At 42.6% G+C, this 16,645-nt stretch overlaps 9 protein-coding genes across 9 annotated transcripts; 4 read left to right on the top strand and 5 right to left on the bottom strand. All coding sequences in view use genetic code 12, as the record gives it.

Moving 5' to 3' along the window:
- Positions 1–10: 10 nt before the first annotated feature.
- FOB63_000762 (uncharacterized protein) lies at positions 11–1,801 on the top strand (the record flags this gene model as incomplete). Its single annotated transcript, XM_002619604.2, has 1 exon — positions 11–1,801. One exon carries the CDS (start codon positions 11–13, stop codon positions 1,799–1,801), a length of 1,791 nt encoding a protein of 596 aa, XP_002619650.2.
- Positions 1,802–1,862: 61 nt separating this feature from the next.
- On the bottom strand, positions 1,863–3,530 carry FOB63_000763 (uncharacterized protein; the record flags this gene model as incomplete). The annotated part of the gene is made up of 1 exon (XM_002619605.2): positions 1,863–3,530. The coding sequence occupies one exon, from the start codon at positions 3,528–3,530 to the stop codon at positions 1,863–1,865; it is 1,668 nt and encodes a 555-aa protein (XP_002619651.1).
- Positions 3,531–3,838: 308 nt separating this feature from the next.
- On the bottom strand, positions 3,839–4,861 carry FOB63_000764 (uncharacterized protein; the record flags this gene model as incomplete). The annotated part of the gene is made up of 1 exon (XM_002619606.2): positions 3,839–4,861. The coding sequence occupies one exon, from the start codon at positions 4,859–4,861 to the stop codon at positions 3,839–3,841; it is 1,023 nt and encodes a 340-aa protein (XP_002619652.2).
- A 451-nt stretch (positions 4,862–5,312) lies between these two features.
- FOB63_000765 (uncharacterized protein) lies at positions 5,313–5,720 on the top strand (the record flags this gene model as incomplete). The annotated part of the gene is made up of 1 exon (XM_002619607.2): positions 5,313–5,720. The coding sequence occupies one exon, from the start codon at positions 5,313–5,315 to the stop codon at positions 5,718–5,720; it is 408 nt and encodes a 135-aa protein (XP_002619653.2).
- A 96-nt stretch (positions 5,721–5,816) lies between these two features.
- SPO75 (Spo75p) lies at positions 5,817–8,318 on the bottom strand (the record flags this gene model as incomplete). Its single annotated transcript, XM_002619608.2, has 1 exon — positions 5,817–8,318. The coding sequence occupies one exon, from the start codon at positions 8,316–8,318 to the stop codon at positions 5,817–5,819; it is 2,502 nt and encodes an 833-aa protein (XP_002619654.2).
- Positions 8,319–8,423: 105 nt separating this feature from the next.
- Positions 8,424–9,899, bottom strand: FOB63_000767 (tRNA (guanine) methyltransferase; the record flags this gene model as incomplete). The annotated part of the gene is made up of 1 exon (XM_002619609.2): positions 8,424–9,899. One exon carries the CDS (start codon positions 9,897–9,899, stop codon positions 8,424–8,426), a length of 1,476 nt encoding a protein of 491 aa, XP_002619655.2.
- A 174-nt stretch (positions 9,900–10,073) lies between these two features.
- On the top strand, positions 10,074–11,141 carry FOB63_000768 (exosome non-catalytic core subunit; the record flags this gene model as incomplete). Its single annotated transcript, XM_002619610.2, has 1 exon — positions 10,074–11,141. One exon carries the CDS (start codon positions 10,074–10,076, stop codon positions 11,139–11,141), a length of 1,068 nt encoding a protein of 355 aa, XP_002619656.2.
- Positions 11,142–11,276: 135 nt separating this feature from the next.
- On the bottom strand, positions 11,277–12,146 carry FOB63_000769 (emp24/gp25L/p24 family/GOLD protein; the record flags this gene model as incomplete). The annotated part of the gene is made up of 1 exon (XM_002619611.2): positions 11,277–12,146. One exon carries the CDS (start codon positions 12,144–12,146, stop codon positions 11,277–11,279), a length of 870 nt encoding a protein of 289 aa, XP_002619657.2.
- An 851-nt stretch (positions 12,147–12,997) lies between these two features.
- FOB63_000770 (oxysterol-binding protein related protein) lies at positions 12,998–16,552 on the top strand (the record flags this gene model as incomplete). Its single annotated transcript, XM_002619612.2, has 1 exon — positions 12,998–16,552. The coding sequence occupies one exon, from the start codon at positions 12,998–13,000 to the stop codon at positions 16,550–16,552; it is 3,555 nt and encodes a 1,184-aa protein (XP_002619658.2).
- Between the last annotated feature and the right edge of the window lie 93 nt (positions 16,553–16,645).

Below are 16,645 nucleotides of genomic sequence, written 5' to 3' on the forward strand. Positions count from 1 at the left end.
TCATTGAACTATGTCTATTACACCTAAATCGAGCAATGCTCACAATAATACCCCGTTAAGTCCGAACATCATTAAAGATAGCTCTACAGGAGGAGCGGGTGTGATTGCAGGCGAACTAGCTGCTGAAGACGTTGGGTTGATTAGTAAAGACACATTAGCGTCGCATCAGTATGGGTCTTTGAGTGAGGAAAATACCGGCTACAGGGCGCCCGAGGAAAGAGAAGGCGAAGGCGAAACAGACGACTTGAACGGTTTCGCTTTGCCAAAGAGACAGCTCTATACTGTCATTGGAAGTTTGTACATGGCCAGTTTTTTGGCTGCGCTAGATACCACCGTGGTCACGACATTGCTTTCTGTGATTGCCTCGGACTTGAATGCTGTGGAAAACATTGCATGGATTGCCACAGCATACTTGTTGTCGTGCTCAGCATTCCAGCCTCTTTTTGGTAAGTTGTCGGATATTTTCGGCAGAAAAGTGTTGCTTGTGATTTGTTGTGCTTTCTTTGGAGTCGGGTGCTGCATCTGCGTCACAGACTCGTTGTTCTGGTTGGTTTTTGGCCGTTTCATTACCGGGTGTGGTGGCTCGGGTCTAACCACCTTGGGAACGATCACAATGTCCGATTTAATTCCTCTTCGGGAAAGAGGATTGTACCAAGGTTTGGCCAACATTTGCTTTGGTCTTGGTGCAGCCTCTGGTGGTATCATTGGTGGTGCAGTAGCAGATTATTTTGGCTGGAAGTATGTGTTTGTACTCCAGGTCCCACTTGCAGCCATAGTGGGTGTAGCCATCTACTCCTACCTTAATTTGCCTGCCGGGTCTCCCGGCTTGGGATCTCCAGGCACAGAATTCAAGGAAAAATTGAAAAGAGTCGATTTCTTGGGCGCCTTCTTATTGGTGTCCGCATTCATGCTGATTCTTACTGCTGCGTCTATGGGAGGTAAACAGTTGGCGTACCTGTCACCATTTTTCATCACTCTTATTATCGTGTCTGCCGCGCTTCTCGTTGCCTTTGTTTATGTTGAAACGTATGTCTCGCTGGAGCCAATTATTCCTATGGAAGTGATGACAGAGCGTACAGTATTGGCATCCTCGCTTTCCAACTGGTTCTACACTATGGGTGTTTTTGCTTATCTCTTCTACGTGCCCCTTTTCTTTCAAGCAGGCATGGGGTTTTCGGCCACTCAAGGTGGTGAGCGTTTGATTCCAAACTTCTTTGCCGTCTCTTGCGGTTCTGTGGGCGCCGGTTTATACATGCGCAAGACAGGAAGATACTACAAGCTTACTGTGGCTGTGGGTCTTCTCAGTCTTCTTGGAATGATCAGGATAATCTTATTGAGCCCCAAATCCTCGCTTTTCACCCAGTTTACTATATTGCTTATTCCAGGTTTGGGTTACCTGTGCATGCTTACAGTGACTTTACTTTCCTTAATTGCTGCCGTTCCTGTAAAGTACCAGGCTTGCACTACTTCGATCCAGTATACTTTCAGAGCCACCGGCTCAACTTTGGGTGTTGCCATTGCTAGTGCTGTGTTCCAAAATGTCACCAGATCTCAAATGGTGTCAAGAATACATGCTTTGGTTAGTGATGAGAAGTTGGCCAATGATATTATTAGCAGAGCGTTGGAAAACACTAGCTACGCCAAAGAAGCGCCTAAAATTGTTCAACATGCGATTATGAAATCGTATCAGTTAGGTTGCCGTGGTACATTCATCTTCAGCACAGTGACAATCGCTTTGGGTTACTTTTCCTCCTTGTTCATGCGGGAACACGTTTTGCACACCAAGATCGAAAGAGACTAAGGGTACCAAGCTATTTCCAGCCATAGAGATGCATATTTATATTTAGTAGAGACTATTAATATTAGCTACTTTCATTCTCATTGTCTTGAACCATTTTAACATGAAACGAATGATTCACTCCACCATAGACAACAAGATTCGTTGCCGTTGACTCGCCTTCTAAAGAAGAATCTATCGTATAAAGATTTTTGTGATGGTTGGCGTTTTGTAAAGGCGAGGATTCATCTGTACCAGCAGAGTTCAAATTTAAACCAGTCGCCTCCAGCAATGGCGCTGGCACCAAGGGAGACAGAACATGACCTTGTCTCTTTCTAAAAAATTTCAAACTTGGCGATAAATGGTTTATGCCAATGGAAGCGTGTTGTCTAGGAGAAGCTTCATGAATATGAGGAGACCCAACATATGGCGACAAAATGGGAGATAACACTTCGTCTTGCCTTATTGCATCTTCAAGAGCATCGTCTATGACCTCTTCAATGAGCTCATTCTCAGTAGTGATGTTAAGATTTATGAGAATAACTGAAACCAAAATGCAGCCCACACCAAAGATATAGGTGGAGAGGTTAGAAGTAGCACCCGAAGAACCTTCATTAAAGGATAGAACAAGAAAGTCAATCAAGATGGTGATTGGAATCGACGAAGTAAGGGCCAACGAAGTGATCAAGGGACTTGTGAGAAGCATAGCCAAAATAGTCACATAATCTGAGATCACAGAGAAAACAGCATTTACACTAACCATGATAAGTACGCGGTTGTTAGGTGGAAGCAGGAACTCCTCGATGCCCAAAGCGTTGACGATAATCAAGATAGGGCAACCTAAAATAAAGGTGAACACGCCTACCCAACCAAACAAGATCCGCTCGTCTGTAGTCTTTTCACCAGTACCACATTTCATTTTCATGACAAGTAGATACAATGCATAGCAAAAGGCTCCAATCAAGGCAAAAAAATTGCCTAGCAATGGATTCTTCGGTTTGAATTTTCCGCCATCTTCATCTCGGGTTCCTTCAGAAACACTAATTAATACCACACCCACCAAACTGAAAACAACACATACCATTTTCTTGACAGAAAACTTGTCAATTCCCAAATATACTCCAAGAAACAACGTGAAGATGGCAGTGGTCGATCCCAAAACTGTTTGGTTGGACGCAGATGTGTACTGGAGAGCTGCCATGACGAAAACATTGTAGGCAAAATAGATTGTTGCAATGTAGAGTGCAAGCAATAAAACTTCACCTTTACGAAGAGGTACCGGCCCTTCTTTGTGTAAATCGTCTTCATTCTTAGCAATAGCAACTTCTTGGCTGTGATCATGATGAGTCATCAAATCTGACGAGGAAAGCTGGGGGGAAAGATCAGTGGAGTGATTCTGTCTCCGGAAGATCAACTGAGCAAAAAATCCTAACACTTCAGGAACAAAGTTCAACATGAAACATGAGCCGGTCAAGAATGCAAGAAACCAAGGTTTTTGGAACTCATCACCTTTCAACACAGAATTGACCAACTCAAGTCCCGAAATCCATGTTCCAATAGCGATAACTAAAAAGATCACGCCAAGCTTGAAGTTTTTCTTCTCTTGTTGGTTGATGATTTCGATAACCTCCAGAACATTTGTGATGACTGTAGCAATGATTTCTTGACTCCGTACTCTGGGTGAATTGATCGGCAGGTCCGAATTGGAGAGGGAAGATATTTGCTTGTGCACAACTTTCCCTGAGAGCCCCATTTCAGCAACAATGACAAGAGATCAACTTTTACCCCTTGGCTAAAGAAACTGGTGTTGGGTTTCTAGAACAATACGAAATAACCACCGGATCAAATAACTGTGTTGGGATAACCGCCGCGCAGGAAGAGCGGAATTACGCGCAAAATATTTGTTCGTTCATGGGGCTACAAAAGTTCAAAGTAGAGGACATGAATTAAAAGACGTAAAATCATCGATAAGCATTATAAGGTTTTGTTCTCATCAACTGAAACAATGGGAGAGAATAGCAAATATTAGCACACACGGGCGAAGAAACTTAAACTCGAGTTCTAGTAGGACCAGTTGTATGTCGCAGCCAATCTCTTATCTAAGTGTTCTTTAGCCGTAACTACTTTTTCGGCATTATTCGCCCCGCGCCCTTGGATCGACCTAATCATGTCGCTAGGCACCGGCTCCAATAATGTTTCGTCGTTCGGATGGCTGAAGAAAACAATCGAGTAACGGTCCTGGCCAGTTTCCTGGACTTTAGGAGGGAACTTGACTCTATGGATGGTAGATTTCAACAACCCGCCAGTCCAGTACGACAACTGGTCGGCGATGTTGATAACAATAGGAGCTGCTTCACCAGGGAATTTTTCCGAGTTGGGTGGCACATATGGCACAGCTTCCCACTTTTTGCTCACAGGGGAGTAAATTTCCAATCCTTCCTGATTCTCCTGTTGGAACAATAGCGTGGCCGATCCGTAATCTGTATGAGCACCTGCTCTGATCACAGCTTCTGGGCTCAAGGATTTTTGGCCCGGGTAATGCAAAAATCTAAAAGTGGTGCCTGAAGCCTTGTCAGGACGATATCTCGAAGTAAACCACTCAGAGCCAGGGGTTCCTTCTGTATCTTCGATCTTCAATCCGATAGCGAGAAGTGTCAACACCTTGTTGGACAACTTGTACAAATCACCAATCATCTTCTTAACCAACTGTGCTCTTTTTGGGTCTTGAGTAAACCAATCTGGAAGAGGTCTTTTGGTTTCGCAAGTGGTGAAGTCAATCTCGCTGAAATTGTATGCCTCTTTAGGATCTCCTTTCTTCTGACTTGATGGATCGAGATTCTCTCCTCCGTAGTTCGTGTACCCATTGTTAGTGGTGTCAATAGGAAACTTGGACTTGTACTCCTCAGGCAATTCGAAAAACTCCTTGGACATTTTGAAAAGATCCGCTACTTCTTCAGCGGAGAATCCATGACCTTCCACGAAAAGAAATCCTTGCGATGTAGCAGCATCAAGGATATCTTTGGCAGTAGTGTCATTGATTTGGGAGATATCAACAATTTTCAATGGGTTATTGGCAATGCTCATCTTGGAGAGAAAATGTGATCCGAATGATAAAGAAGATCGATTTTCGTTCTTTGATAATTTTCTTTCTTTCTTTTTTTTCTGCTTGCAGCACCGTTGCTTCGCTTATGTACCTTGACCGATAATTTGTCTGACTGCTCTTTAATTACAGATTATCGGGTTTATGCGAGACATACAATACAATTTCCGTTGAATCTGCACACAAGACGCATACTTTACGGTATGAGCTTCCAAATGGTAACCTTGGCTTTACAAGTTTCCGTTGCGCCATTGGCCAAAAGGAATACATGCAGGAGAATTGGTCATCTTCCAAGTTATAATTATCAAGCCATTTTAAGCCGCCTGATTATTCCGCTTTCGCGTAATACCGTGCTCTAACCAAACCTGCACGAAAGACCATTCTTACTGCAGGTTACTTTCCACCTTTTTGACTCCGTCGCGTCTCTCTTTAACCATGGCATCTTCGATTTCCGTTCCAGATGCTCTCCCACAGGTAACAGTGAATGTTGTCCCTTGTAGAATCCATTATTCTGGGCCTGCAAAGACTGCGGAGTATTTTACTCCTTCTAAAAGCAACGAGGTGGTTGGCGGACGCGTCCAACACATCGCGCAGTTTCGTGGTTTGAGGCTAGTCGGCGAGTCGATCCCCATTGGCGACAAGAAGGGCTATTTCGTTTCCAAATCTGAACTTTTGGTCCCTGCGCCTGAAGAAGAAAGTGGGTTTACTACGACAAACCAGTATGTGGCAGAGGCGCAATTTGACGAGCTCTGCGTATATGGCCAGGATTCGCTTGTGGCTCTGACGAGTCAGTGGAAATTGATGAGTGAGTGGGAAGCTATCGCAGAAGTTCTTCACAGCTGAGACAGATTCGCCATGGGTATATGACTGGACATGTGACAATTCGGCAGACTTTGAACTGGAGCTCATGCTGTAATCTCATTTAATAATGCCATTCATTCATGATTTTAATGCGTCGTTACTAGCGTCTAAGATGAACGATCCTCCATGTGTGAACTTTGCATTTTCTATCGTGCCACCTGAGAAGGCCTTATCATAAACAGAAAGTCGCTTGATTATGCGACTAGCCTCTCCCAGCTTGTCTGCGGGAAGCCAGATCTGGGGCTTATCAAAAGAATAGCACGGATGCAAATACAGCAGGGGATCGCTGTTACTATTGGTGTAAACGTCATCAGACTCTTCACATTCGTTGAGAACTGGAACGTGCTCAAAATGTGCTCCAAAATGTGTGTGAACATACACATTGCCGAATATGGTCAACAATAGAACCAAAATCATCACTAATCCCTGAAATTTCATGGGGCACTCTCCATTGGGGTTCCGCAGGGCAAAGAATAGACCAATCATGCAGAACTCTAAACAATATATTCCAGAGTATAGATGGAAAAGAGCCCGAGGATACAACATTCCAAATGTGTCCTTTGGATTTTCATGTGAGTACACCTCATCAAGGGCATACTTATAATATAATAGAATCAACAGGAATATAAATATCATGAACAAAGATATCATGGGCGAAATTACACAGTAAGTAATACCAATGGAAGCATACACAGATATCAAAGGATAAATAGATCCCCAACTGATTTTTGGGAGATCATGAAGTCTTTTTTTCTTTAACCTTGGGGTGGTATCCACGAAAGGATAGTATAACCAATGTTTAGTAAGTCGAGATATTTGGAGAAAGCTACCGCCGCACATGGCAAATGCCTTCACTGCCAAATACTTAAAGAAGAAAGTTGCACTTTTTGGAACATTAGCTGCTAACATAATAGGAATTGATGCTGGCTTTTCAACAGCCTGAACAACAACAACTATGAGACTTGACAGGATGGATACCACCAAAAAGTGCTGTATGAAAAGAAACGCAAAGTACCATTGTTGTAGATCCAATTCCTTTTCGCTACCGCTCCATTTCCCTTTCCAATGAACTAAAATCTGAAAGACTTGAAGCTGACATTCGGTAAGTATGCTCAACAAAATTGCTGGTAGTAAACTCGAGAGAACCTCTCTCACCTGCTTTGGAGTACTTGCCAACCAGATCATAAAAGGAAATAATTTGATAATGACGGGAATTTGAGACAATAAAGTAATCAATGAAACAGGAATAATGTAAAGAGCAATGGCAAGAATGCTAATGACACATATGAAGTATCTTTCTACTGAAGTAAAAAAAGTGCTCTTTCTTATCACATTGTCCCACATTATATCATCTGGATGGACTTTGGTTAGTGAATGATTAAAAGACCATATTTCCTTCGAGAGTAATGTCTGGTGTGCCATGTGCATGGATTCTTGTGATCGGAACTTCAAAATAACCTTTTCCTTCTTGTCGAAATCACCAAGTTTGATATCCTGAAGGCGTTGTAGTAAGATATCATTGGTATCTGCTAATGTTTGGACACAAAACTCCAATATTGGAATCTTTTTTTGAAACAAAAAGACCCGAAAAATACCGGGTAGCCTGATCGAAACCCGTCTCTCCAAGAGCGGGACCTTTACCAAAGGAAAGAAAATTGATGGCCACAGAGGAAGTATACTCTCCTGGTTCTTGTTGTTGCTTGAATCTTTTAGTTTAATTTTCTTTTGAAGAAACCGAATTTGAGCCTCTTCGAATGTGTCTAATGCATCTTGGGCCTTCTCAGTTTGTCTTTCATATTTTGTATAATCATCCGTGAACCAAACTTCTTCTAACCCACCTGAGAAAAACTTGAAGAGAGATTGAAGTTTATCAATATTTCGGTAAGCCTCTGGTACATCCCCTACTATTAGAATACGTGACAGCTCTTTGAGCTTATGCGACATGGATGTTAGGTAGACTTGTCTTATCTCAAATATATTTTGCATTTCACGAAAAAGAGCCCAATGAAAAAATGCAATTGACACCAAGGTGCAAGCAAAATGTGCATTGAGACGATTTGCCTTTGATAGGGCAATGTTTGAAAGGCTAAGTTTGTCTAACCCAGTAGCGAAATGTGTTGTACTATTACCAGAGAAATTGATGGGAACTAAAATGGCGAAATTAAGAATACCACAAGTGCTGAAATAGAATAGCAAGAGGTCAATAAATCGAATGAAAAAATAACTGTCTAGGTCACTCCGCATGTAATCATTTGTATTTTTCCTCCAAGTTGGAATTAACCATCCAAAAACTGATTGTCGAGCCACATCGTCCGCATTTATTGACAGGAAGACTAGAGGTTGATAAAGATTCTTCAAATAAATACGAAGATACGAGAAACATAGAATTTCCAAGAGGCAAATACATAGTGACACCAATAAGTGTTTCATTAGTACACTGAAATCGGTTCCTGAAGCAGTATGCGCAAGTCCAGTCTGCGTTGTATTAAGAAATGTCAGGAGAGTTTCTGAATCCACAAAGAAACCTAAATAAGAAGTCGCAAGAGTAGAAAAATCGTACTGGATTTCGCTAGAAGCCATTTGTTTTTGTTCAGTTTATTTTTGGTGGTGGTATTGTACACTTTATCCTAGTGCGATCTCTACATTGCACAAATAGAAAACGTCTAAAGATTTGTCTATACAAGACTATTTTTTGAATGCCACTTCGTGAGGTAACTCAAAAGTTACACAAAACATTGGCTTCGTGGGAGAAACCTTACGCACCAAATGAAAGCTAAACTTTTCAAAGGGAGCTTCAAAGCCGATAAGTTTGACGATTTTTGCATGAACTCTTCTGTGTAATTCTTCCATAGATGGCTCAGTCTCAGTAGGAGAATATTTTTCGAAACAGTGAACATTAATTATCGGGAGCTTGAAGTCGGGGTCATTCTTGACAGCTTCCTCCACTTCAGGAAACCGAGAATACAATCCCACAAATTCATCCAAAAACGTAAGGGCCGAATCTGGCAAGTTCATGACGTAGTTCGTGAAGAACTTTGGGATAGGAACACTTGTCACCTCAACGTCTTTGGTGGTGATTTTCTCCTTTGTCTGTGGATCAACTTTCCGACGCTTGATCGTCTTCGTCTTCTGTACTTTTCCTTCAGATTTAGCCCATTCCAATAATATTCTAGGCGACTCACGAATGAATTCCCTACCGTCGTAATTGTATGGTTGTACAAACTGCTGCACATTATTAAGCGAAATGTTTTCCTTCAAGTACTTGTAGGACTCGGGATTCAAATCGTTTGCCAAGACAAGAACATTCTTTTTTCCAGCTGGGACTGCAAAAGGTCCAACACCTGCAAATACGTCACCAACTACTTCATTCGGCTGAAACTGCGTAATTAATCTTTCATGTTCCGTGCTCAATCTAGAATTCCAATACACCGAACTAAAGTCGAAGCGAAACTTGCACCCACTTTCACTTTGTTCAACGATGAAGTCGTCTTTTCCGGCTAAAATCTTCATTTTGAACGTACGGAACTTTGTGCCAATCAGGTCGACTTTGTCAACCACAGTCTCAATCTTGGAATTCTTATCCAAAATGACCTGACCAATCAAAGGACCATAAGGCTTGAATTCCAGTCGCAAATTCAAATGGGCAATGTGGCCAGCCTGTGCAAAGCCTGTCGGAATTTCATCCAACAAATTTTCGGGAAGAACAGCGTTCAAAATGTCGTCTGCTTTCCAGAAAGAATAATCCAATGTAAGAACATATGGTTTGATAGAAACGCCGTATTCCTTTATCTTTTCCAATGCTGTAGGAGATAGTTTATCCTTGTAAGTGCTTATATCATCAATGTCTTGTCTCAACAAAACACCTCTGGTATTTTCAACAGGCACAATGTGCTTCACTCCAGGTAAAAGAAGGATTTCGCCTTTGCATGCCTTGACAAAATTACCTAAGTGTTTTGGATCGGGGAAAGTTGCTACTAAGAGGTTGACATCTTTCTTGAAGAAGGAGCGGTCAAGGACTCTCATGTCTCGGTTGACTGGGGGACCAAACTTGTCTTGCATTATGAGCCTTCTTTCTGTTTTGTTCCAAAGATGGAGATATCTGGCAGGGGAAATAAATAGCTCTCGGTTGAAGATTGGAAACAGCTGAAATCTCTTTAGCATAGACCTGCAAACAACAAGAGGAAGAGCGACTGGTAAAGATATGCTAAGGTGGATGCGAACTGCTAGGCTTAAACTACATTTCTCATCGCGCGCACAAAAAAAGTGTACATTCAACCAGAGAAGATTGCCTTTAATTCTTTATCGTCTCAAAGGGAAATAAACTAGTGACATATCATGGATCTGGTTATCACAATAACGAAACCTACCAAGAGGGATGAGATTTTTGATCAAGACTCAGACGTCGAGATGGATAACGTCGATGAATCTTTAGAGCAAGACAGAGAATTGCAGAGTTCCAGACCAAACCAGAATGCTTCGATTGTGACTCCAGGAGAACTAGTCACTGATGATCCTACTTGGATGAAAGGTCACGGGACATACTCCTTGGGCAATGAAACATATTCCTCAGTTGCTGGTAATGTGTCTCGTGTCAACAGATTATTGAGTGTTATACCGTTAAGAGGACGATATGAAGCAGAAACTGGAGATCACGTTGTCGGAAGGATCACGGAAGTGGGACAAAAGAGGTGGAAAGTGGATATTGGATGTAAGCAAGATGCCATTTTAATGCTCGGTTCGGTGAATTTACCTGGAGGAGTCTTGAGAAGAAAAAACGAAAGCGATGAACTACAAATGAGAAATTTCTTAAAGGAAGGAGATCTATTAAATGCTGAGGTACAAAGTATCTTTAGCAATGGGTCAGCATCATTACACACACGTTCCTTAAAATACGGTAAGTTGAGAAACGGAATCTTTTTGAAAGTTCCTTCGAGTTTAGTCATCAAGCAGAAAAATCACTCGTATAACTTTCCCGGAAATGTCAGCATAATTCTAGGTGTCAATGGTCATATCTGGTTGAGTAAAACGCCAAGTGAAGTCTCCTCCAAAGCCAATGCATCTAGTAATAAAGCGCAAGCATCATTTGACACTAAAGGCTCGTATAATCCAGGCCAAGGCACTGTGTCTATAACAAGATTAGAAGAGGAATCATCTTGGGAAATCTACAGTGACAAGAACGATCCAGATATCAGCGAGAGTATCAGACACACCATCACAAGGTACTACAACGTTATCAAGGCATTAAGTGCTTGTGAATTAGGTATAACGGAGCAAAGAATTAGAATGGGATACGAGGCAAGCATGATGTTTTCTGATGTGAGCAGTTTTATTGATAGAGAAGCACAGGAGAGCATCTGCCGGGATATCATCAATGGAGAAAAGATGAGGGGAACCGGCGCATAAAGAAAGCAGCATCGGAAATAAGTAGCATTGATATAAAATGCCATTATGTATTATTCACATGCTTGGTAGCTATTGTAAATCGAGAACCAGCTAATTCACTAAGCGACACAAAGTATGAAGCAGATAGTCTTTTCATCATATAATCTTCCTTCTGGTCAAGTAGCATTTGTAGTAAATTAGCTGGATTACACTGAAGGCACAAATGCAAATGATGAGGAGAAGCCATGACTTCGTGTAAGATTCGAAAATGGTTTCATTTGCGTTTCTCAAAAGTTTCTGATGGTCAACAAGAGTGTTGATGTTGTTCTCGGCCAATTTAAGTTCATTGAGAACATGCTGCAATTCCGAATGCAAAGAGTTCATGGCATTTTCAAAATCTGTTTCTGTGAAATCCATCACAAACTCGTCATTGTTATTAAGGTCGACCTCATCAAGGTTTTTGAGATTGAAATGCTTGGCAAGAGTATTATAGTTTGTTTCTTTCAAAGTGGTCATGTTCCGGATTAAAATTTGGAACAACACATCGCGATGCTGTTTCTGGAAACTCCAAGACTTGTCAGTGTAGATGTTATCAAAACAAATGTACACATACGACTTGCCCTGATTTGGCGATAGCAAATCACTATAGGAGTTACCTGTGTCTTTCCGATTTATGAGCTTTTCAGGGCTCTCGTCATTGAGCTGCGTAGGATTGTTCAAGTTGGTAAACATAAACATTTGTTCGCCGGCGGTATCATGCAAAGTACGAAGTTGATTGCCCTCACTGTCAAACACATGCAAGTTCAACAGCTGGGAGATTTGTCTGTCGCCGCTTTTCACGCGGACGATGATGATGTCGTCTTTCATCGTGCTGTAGCCGACGCAATTTAGTAAGTTGTCAAGGGAAGAATATCTTCTTCGATCTCCAATCTGAACGGGAGGAACGGACATTCCTAAGGCCAGGCATAGGCGGAAGAACGCCAGAAAGACCACAATGCACGCAAGAAGCAAGTTTTCTTGAAGCATCTTCGATGGCCAAATCAACACTATATGTACCGGTATGAGAGGAGGTTAGTGTGAAGGAGGGAAGCTGTATCAGAGTCAGGGTTCGAAATGCAAACTGATAAGAAGGAGCTGGAGTATTATAGAAAGAAGCGAACGGTCAAGCGACTCATAAAGGTGGCCGAAAAGGAAAAAGTGCACGCAACGACAAACTGGAAAACACCCGCCGCTAGTAGTCAGCTGTACTTTTTTATTTTTTCTCGTGCATGGAAAAAGCTTCCTCAACGAAACTTTTTGCGCGTGTCTTACTGCGTATACCATTTGTGCCAGTAGACCCCAAACGCCTACAATAAGAGAGTTCTCCAACACTCTTGTGATTATTTTTGTTCAGACCGTCCAGGGATTGTTTGATGGAACCAGGAATTGTCCAATTTGTCTGCGTTGGTGTTAACATAGTGTTTTACTTGACCCATTTGGGGCTACTGCATTCTACTTCTCCACCATGCACACTGCTTTTTTTAGTATGATACGGGCTCTCAATTAGAAGGCTTCGTTTCTCGCTCGCGGGGAAGAAAATCGCAAGAAAAAGATACAAAGACAAATCAGCAATGGCATACGAGGCTGAACACGTGGCGCAGAAATTTCCAATTGAGCGCCTTCCTCAGAAATTCCCTTAACCACACCGCCAGATTTTTCTTGGGCTTCTCACTATAGGCATTCCCCAAGTGAATGTGTGGGTCACGTGCAGCCCCGGCTGTCGGGAGAATCACACTCCTATCTTCGAGGAAGCAATCTATCAATTAAGCGATCAAGACGGAAACTTTAACAGATAAACTTCACCTCAAGAAACAGAAACAGCAACATCAAACAATACAATGTCGCTGCATCTTAGTGCTTCCCTCATCCGACTCAAACTTCTTGACTGTCTACGGGCAGGCGATATCAAGAAAGTCGAATCATTGATCGAGGATCTTCAGTCGGTGCAATCCACCATTGAAACAACAGAGTTGATTCGCTTGCGAGAAACCGTTTTGCATTACGCTGTGCAAGTGGCGCCCTTGGCTACTATTCAAGCATTAGTGGAGTCCAAAAAATTCTCGTTGGATGTCAACTCTCAGGATATGGACGGGAATACACCTCTTCACTTGGCAGTTGCTGCGGGCCGCCTTAATGTTGTCAAATACCTTCTTTCGTTGCCAAACATCAATGACACAGTACTTAATGCCGACCGGAAACAGCCCGTGGAGCTTTCCAAGGACACGGATATTGCTCAGCTTATGCAATACGAACGGGCCAAGTTTGTCGAACGAGCAGCGACAGATTTGCGCCGCATGTTCAGCAACCGGGATTTTGCTGGCTTGGAGAATATTTTGGTTAATAATCCTCGTGCAGCAGAGTTGTTGGACATCAATGGTGCTGATCCGGAAACTGGGAACACGGTTCTCCATGAATTTATCCGCAAAGAAGATTTTGAAATGTGCGATTGGATCTTGAAACATGGCGGTGATCCGTTCAAGAGAGACAAGCGTGGCAAACTCCCAATCGATTTGGTTTCTAGCAAAGCTGATCCAATCAGACGCCTTTTGAAAGTGGCTTCGCGTGACCAGAACATGATGGATCCAGTGGCTTCGACTAACAATGCAATTAAGGCAGGAAATGCCCCTACTTACAAAGGGTACTTGAGAAAATGGACCAATATTGCCTCGGGCTATAAGTTGAGATATTTTGTTTTGGACCTGTCCGGAATTGTCTCCTACTACACCAACCAGGGCGACACTATCAACGCTTGTCGTGGTTCATTGAACCTTGGTTTTGCAACCTTGCACTTGGACTCGTCAGAAAAGTTAAAGTTTGAAATTATCGGCAAAAACGGAATCAAGTGGCACTTGAAAGCAAACCACCCAGTAGAAACAAACCGTTGGGTATGGACTTTGCAGAATGCCATTACTTTGGCTAAGGATAATATGAAACGGAAACAGAACGCTTCGCGCAGATCTGTGGCCGAAGATGCTCCTAAGGCTCTTGAGGATACCGAGGACGAAAGAAGACGCAGCAGCTTATTGCACGTACCAGGACGCAGAAAACATAAAAAATCTCCAAGTCAAGTGTCCTTGAGCTCTTTCACCCCCTCGGATGCAGAAGACAGTGCTTCTATAACATCAGAGCCTCGTCTGACTTCTGCTAAAAGCAACACTCACGGTAGCTTGAGCCAAATCAACGAACGCAAGGCGGTTCAGAATGATAGATCAAGCATGGAGGGCCTCCATTATGGTTCTGAAGACTTTGATTACGACTTGGAAGACAGTGGGTCTGATTACGATGGAGACTCCTCAGCAGATGAACCGGCCGATCAACTCGCAAAGTATTCAATGGATCAAATTCAATCCACAAAGAGAGCTATCAAGGTGGAGTTGGCCAGTCTTATTTCTTTGTTCAAGGATTTAGGAGCCAATGCGACTTCTGACGGAAACGATGAGACATTCAATGTCGGAATGAAGACGTTACTGAATGTTCAAGACTTAATTGATCAGCTTGACACCTATAACTCAATTAGAGATCAAAAGCTCCTCAAGAAAATCGATCGTCAACAAGAAGTGAACAAGTTATGGGAAAGCTCAATACGTCAACTTGAGAATGAGATCCAGAAGAGAGAAGAGGCGTTGGCTCTTTACGATGGTAAGAAATACAAGTTGAAGAAGTTGCTTGAATCGAAGGGAATGTCACCTGCCCATGTTTCGAACGAACAAGCGACTGGCCTTATGAATTCGCAAAGCATCACCAACGAAGAATCATTGGCGAAGACTGAAACTAAAACGGACCAAAGCCAGTTATTCAAGGAAATTTTTAACGACTCTGAAGATGAATTCTTTGATGCTGATGACTTTGATGAAGATGTCGAAGAACCAGCGAGCGCAAAGGCTGGTGAAACGACTGTCGAAGAGAATCCAACAACTGAAACGACAGTGGACAAGTCGACCGATAAATCCGAAAGTCAGAATACATTGACCAATCCAGATGAAACAAAGAAGATCGAGCCAGTGGCTACTGAAGATGAAGCTGCAAGTGGGAAGACTGCAACTAAAGGAACCGAAAGTATTTCTGAAGGGGGACAAAAAGCTGTTACGGATTCCCAAATGAAGCTGCTTGCAAAACTCAAAGAAGAGGGGTCGTTCTTAGGTTACGAAAAGCCTCCCCGGAAAAAGTTGGCCATGGATGAAGATGACAGACCGAAAATTGGATTATGGGGAATTTTGAAGTCCATGATTGGTAAAGATATGACCCACATGTCTTTACCTGTTTCTTTTAATGAATGCACCTCTTTGCTTCAAAGACTAGCTGAAGATATCGAATATAATGACTTGTTGAATAAGGCGGCATCTATTCCTGACTCAACTTTGCGTATCGTCTACGTCGCAACCTTTGCCGCATCTGAATATGCATCAACTATTGACAGAATTGCGAAGCCCTTCAATCCTTTATTAGGTGAAACGTTCGAGTACTCGCGCCCCGACCAATCTTTCAGATTACTTACAGAGCAAGTGAGTCACCACCCTCCTATTAGTGCATGTCACGCTGAGTCCGTCAAATGGGATTATTACGGTGAGAATGCCGTTGACACCCAGTTCCGTGGACGCTCATTCGATGTGAAACATTTAGGTAAAATGTTCTGTAAAATCAGACCAGATAATGGTGTTGTTGACAAAGAGGGCCACAAAGTACAAGAGGAGCTCTACAGTTGGAAGAAAGTCAACACGTCTGTGGTCGGAATTATTGTTGGTAATCCGACTGTGGACAACTTTGGTCAGATGGAAGTTAGAAACCACACAACCGGCGATGTGCTTATAGTTGATATGAAACAAAGAGGATGGAAGGCTTCTTCGGCATACCAGTTGTCGGGTATCGCTTCAGATGCTCATGGCAAAGAACGCTGGGCAATTGGAGGAAGATGGAACTCTAAGATTTATGCTAAGAAGATTACTGGCTTGTCGGAGAAGAAGAGGAGAAACTCGTTAATTGATGCCGAGGGTGAACACCAAACTTCTGATCCGTACAGTGGTAGAAAATTCCTCGTATGGCAAGCGGCCCCTCGTCCAAAGATTCCATTCAACTTAACATCTTTTGCAGTGACTTTGAATGAGATCAACGACAACATCAAACCATGGTTGGCTCCTACTGACACGAGATTAAGACCTGACCAACGAGCAATGGAGGATGGAAGGTACGATGAGGCATCGAGAGAAAAGCACAGAGTTGAGGAGAAGCAAAGAGCTGCAAGAAAGAGAAGAGAGCAGAAGCGCGAGATTTATAAGCCAAACTGGTTTGTCAGGCTGAACCACCCAGTGACAGGTGATCAATATTGGCATTATAATGACAAGTACTGGCCCAAAAGAAAGAACAAGGAGTTGGCAGGCGTGGCAGACATTTTCTAAGTTTTCCTTTTTATGCATGTACTGATGTAAAAACCAAATGTAGGCAATCTTGTAGATTTGAGCGATGTGCATAGTGATTATTTCTATATCAAC

The sequence above is a fragment of the Clavispora lusitaniae genome (genome assembly GCF_014636115.1).
Source record: "Clavispora lusitaniae strain FDAARGOS_655 chromosome Unknown tig00000003_pilon, whole genome shotgun sequence".
Lineage (NCBI taxonomy): Eukaryota > Fungi > Ascomycota > Pichiomycetes > Serinales > Metschnikowiaceae > Clavispora > Clavispora lusitaniae.